This window comes from Physeter macrocephalus, chromosome 8, assembly GCF_002837175.3.
Source record: "Physeter macrocephalus isolate SW-GA chromosome 8, ASM283717v5, whole genome shotgun sequence".
Lineage (NCBI taxonomy): Eukaryota > Metazoa > Chordata > Mammalia > Artiodactyla > Physeteridae > Physeter > Physeter macrocephalus.
This window is the reverse complement of record NC_041221.1, coordinates 3,438,720-3,442,989: the sequence shown is the minus strand read 5'-3', so window position 1 is coordinate 3,442,989 and position 4,270 is coordinate 3,438,720. Positions and strand designations below refer to the sequence as shown.

The following is a 4,270-nucleotide window of genomic DNA, read 5'->3' as shown; positions in this document are numbered from 1 at the left end:
GCAGCCTAGCGAGCGGATCTCGGGCAGCCTCAATTTCCTAAGGCTGGAAAGCGCGATGCAGGCGCAGTGACTCCCCCGCCAGGCCCCGCTCCACCTCGAGCTAGCGCGCTCTAAGGTTGCCCGCGGCCCCTCCTCCCTCACCCTCCGCCGCCTCGCGCCGCCTCGCGCCGCCTCGCCTCGCCTCGCGCATGCGCAACGGCGTTTTTCCCGTGACCCTCCGCGGCGCAGGCAATTTGTAGCTAATGGCGGGTCCTTGGTCTCAGGCTTGTTGCAAAAGCTGCTCCTCTACTAGCTGTGCGTGTGGCGACAAGGGCAAGTGGAGCAACTCCTCGCTCTTAGGCAAGCGGCTCTCAGAAGACTCGAGCCGCCACCAGCTGCTGCAGAAGTGGGCGAGCATGTGGAGCTGCGTGAGCGGGGACGCGTCGGTGTCCTGCACGGAAAGGACGCGGCGCGAGGAGGCTGCGGAGCCGGCGGAGGAGGAGGACAGGCCGCTGGTGTTTCTGTGCTCTGGTTGCCGGCGGCCGCTGGGCGACTCGCTGAGCTGGGTGACGAGCCAGGAAGACACCAACTGCATCCTGCTGCGCTGTCAGTTCGGGCGGGGGGCTTAGGACCGCCTTGTTCCCGGGTGTGTCGCACCTGGGCGGCCCCGGAGGAGGCGAAGGTGTTTTGGGGCCTCCCAGGGTCTTTATTGTTATTTATTTTTAATACATTTATTTATTTATTTTATTTTTGGCTGCATTGGGTCTTCGTTGCTGCGCGCGGGCTTTCTCTAGTTGGGGCAAACGGGGGCTACTCTTTGTTGCGGTGCGCGGGCTTCTCATTGTAGTGGCTTCTCTTGTTGCGGAGCACGGGCTCTAGGCGCGCGGGCTTCAGTAGTTGTGGCACATGGGTTCAGTAGTTGTGGCTCACGGGCTCCAGAGCGCAGGCTCAGTAGTTGTGGCACACAGGCTTAGTTGCTCCGCGGCACGTGGGATCTTTCCGGACAAGGGCTCGAACCCGAGTCCCCTGCATTGGCAGGTAGATTCTTAACCACTGCCACCAGGGAAGCCCCTCCCAGGGTCTTTAAAAGCAGAAAAATCTGAGACGGTGAGCTGTCCCAGAAAAAGGGGAGGAGGAGGGTCATCCCTGCACCTTGGACTCAAGAGTGACAGGTTCTTTTCTGAGGTTCCCCCATCCCAGAAGAGCAGTGGATGAATCAGTGTCGTCGTGAGCATTACTTAGAAAAAAATGAGCAACTAGGTTGTAAGCATTTAGGGTGTAGCTATTCTGTGTTACTCCTCATAGAAATTAGCGGGCTGTTAATCGGTAAATGGTATTGTTAATGGTTTAGGAAATTAAGCTTTTCAGCTGCCTGCTTCCTTCGGGGGATGTCAGGGTTGATTTCTCAAGTCTTCATAGTTGTATCAGCGGACACCTTTACCGTCTGAAGTGTTAACCGTAGAGTTGACAACATAATGGTATCAAAAAAATTAAAGGAGACTTGCAATAAAAGCACCAACAACCCTATCAAAATTGGAGAGGAAGGAGGATGTAGTAAACGTACAGGTAACTGGTAGAGCCAGTATCTTTTGAAACCTGTAGGTTTCCCCAACGTTTCCTGGTTTTGTTGTTTTCATAGTATTTATATAGGGGAGTGGGTCACATATTTTTTCTGAGTTGGTGTAAAAATGGCTGTTCTTTTTGGACTTGTGGTTTTCAAGATGAAATTTATGCTCTGTTTGAGTTCTGTAAATATTTTATGGCAGAAATTCACCACCGATTCGTTGACATTTGTGGAATGTTTTCCTTCCTGGGATATATTGGGAAGAAAGGAGGACGGCAGTGTCCACCTGTTAACCTGAAACTTTTTGGAACCTCTTTTCCAAATGCAATTAACGATAATTGCTGAGTCCCTTTCAGTTGTTAAACAAAAGCCTAAGAACATACATTTCCCATACAATTCATTGAGATTAACCCTTTGCAGCTACTAAAATCAATGCAAAAGGACTTATCCCCCAATGCTGACACTCTCATGTCCCCAGAGTTCAACATGCTTTATTCTCATTTATACTTCCAGATACTTTCCATGCACATATGAGCATGTTTAAATATGTAAATTTTTTGGAATTCCCTAAACATGTAAATTTTTCAAAACATACTTGAGATTATATTATTTATACTGTTGAGCATCCTTACTTTTTTATTGTGCACATATATTCTGAGTATTTTTCCATAGTAGTGCATATAGATATACTTCACGTTTTTAATAGCTGCTTGTTGTACCCCCGCTGAGAGGCAGTATAGATGACGGCCCTCAACTGCATGGGTTTGAATCCTGGCCTGCCTCTTACTGGCTGTGTCTTTTTGGGCAAGCTGCTTAGTCTCTCTCTGCCTCAGTTTTCTCCTCTGTAAAAATGGGGATAATACTTAATGGGGTGATTAGGAGGATTAAGTGAGTTAATGTGTGTCACGTGCTCAGAAGACATAGGAAGTGCCGCGCAAGTGATATCTTTAATGCAGATGCCGTTCGTCCTCCCAGTCTGCCCCTGTTGACAGAGGTCTGGGTTTTTTTCCCAGTGTTGCCACCATTAGAACAACATGTATGTATTTGGGTTGATTTTGATACAGTAGAAGAAGCTCTTCCTTTTAGTAGGTGAGTTTATGTCATTTACATAAATGTCATTGACATTTATGTTATTTTTAAGCAATAATATTGATATGTTTGGTGTTAAATCTTTACCATCCTTTCTGTTTTTACGTCTTTCTCTCCTTTATCACGTGAGCGCTTTTGTTTTATATATGAAAACACTTATTTAGTTTGTCTATACCAGTAGTTTTTAAAATTTAAAAAGTATATGTAAATATCCTTTTTTTATCAGCTTTAGACAAATTGATTTAACACGCTCCCCCACCTTCCTCCCAGTGAAAGATTAGAAAATGAACTGTTGGATTAATTTCCATTCCCCTCCCCACTCCAATTGGAGTTAGTTTAATTATTTTTACTTTGTCAAGGTTTATAACATTTACATACTGTTCCGTAGCCATAGCATCGTCATTTAGCTTTAATATAATGTTTCTATGAACTTATTTCTCAAGTCCAGGTCTCTTATTAATAATGAGAACGCTTATTAATAGCTTTCTCATTCCTGAGTTATTTACTTGATTAATCTTCACCAGTGGTTTCCCCATCCCCAAGAAAACTTCAAGTTTGAGTGCTTGAAAATGTCTTTCTGTTGTCTTTATACAGGAATGTCAACTTGGCTGCATGTTCAGTTCTGGTGTCGTGCTCTTTGCTTCTTCCAGGCACAGGGAGCAGCTAGTGCAAAGGCCTTGAGGCTAGCGAGGCAGAATAGTAGATTAAAGATAAGATTTAGGGAGGAAGGAAGGGGCCAGAAAATTTAGGGCCCTGTAGGCTGTTCTGTGGAATGAGAATCTATTTCTAGTGAATGAGCTGTTTAAGCAGGAGAGTGATATGACCCAGTTTTTTCTTTGGAGGATGCACTGAAGAGAAGAATAAGCATGGAAGTGGGCAGGTCAACCAGGAGCTAGTGCAGCCGTCCAGGCAGAGGAGGTGGTGGTGGTTTAGGGGCTGGAGTGAGGGTTGGGAGGTAGAATTGACAGGATTTATCTGTGGAGTGTCTGTGCGGGGAGAAGGGTAAGGAGACAGTGAATCGGGTGATACCGCTTTCTGATTTGAGCGCGATGGGTAGATGGAGGTGGAGTTTACTGAGTTAAGGTAGACTGTCGAGGAGGTGACATCGAGAGTCTGTTCTGGCCGTTGTAGGTCTGATGTCGTTTCTTCGTGTCCCTCTGTTCCCGATTCCCCGCCTTTCGTGTGTTCTGAACTTGGGAAACGGGAATGTTTCCTGCTGCTTCTCGGGTTCAGCTGTGACCCCTGGCCGGGTCGTGGTCTAAAAGGATTTTGGCTGAGCTCCTGAGGACCCTCTCAGTTACTTCTAGAGAAGCGAGCTCTGCGTGTGAGATCTGGAGATGTACGCACAGGCTTTTATCCTCTTCCTTGGGTTGATCCCAGTTTTACTGTGTCTGGCGGGTATTCCTGGTAGTCCGTGATTTGAGGTTCTACTTGTCCCAAATTTTACTGTCAGTTGAATTTTTTCTTCCTAATTTTATTCACTTTGTTAATTTCAGTGTTTTCTGGGAATGGAAGGAAATAACTCTTATTCTGCTATCTTTTTCCAGAAGACCCTGTACATTTAGGTTTTTTTTTTTTTTTTTTTTTTTTTTTTTGCAGTACGCGGGCCTCTCACTGCTGTGGCCTCTCCCGTTGCAG

At 46.2% G+C, this 4,270-nt stretch overlaps 1 protein-coding gene across 1 annotated transcript in view; it reads left to right on the top strand.

The window, feature by feature from the left end:
• Positions 1-224: 224 nt before the first annotated feature.
• The window catches only part of MIS18A (MIS18 kinetochore protein A), a 10,698-nt gene continuing 6,652 nt past the window's right edge, over positions 225-4,270 (top strand). Inside the window, exon 1 of the mRNA XM_007100597.4 lies at positions 225-585. Within this exon, the coding sequence (XP_007100659.1) occupies positions 243-585 (343 nt within the window). The 5' untranslated portion in view covers positions 225-242. The remainder of the gene's footprint in view (positions 586-4,270) is intronic.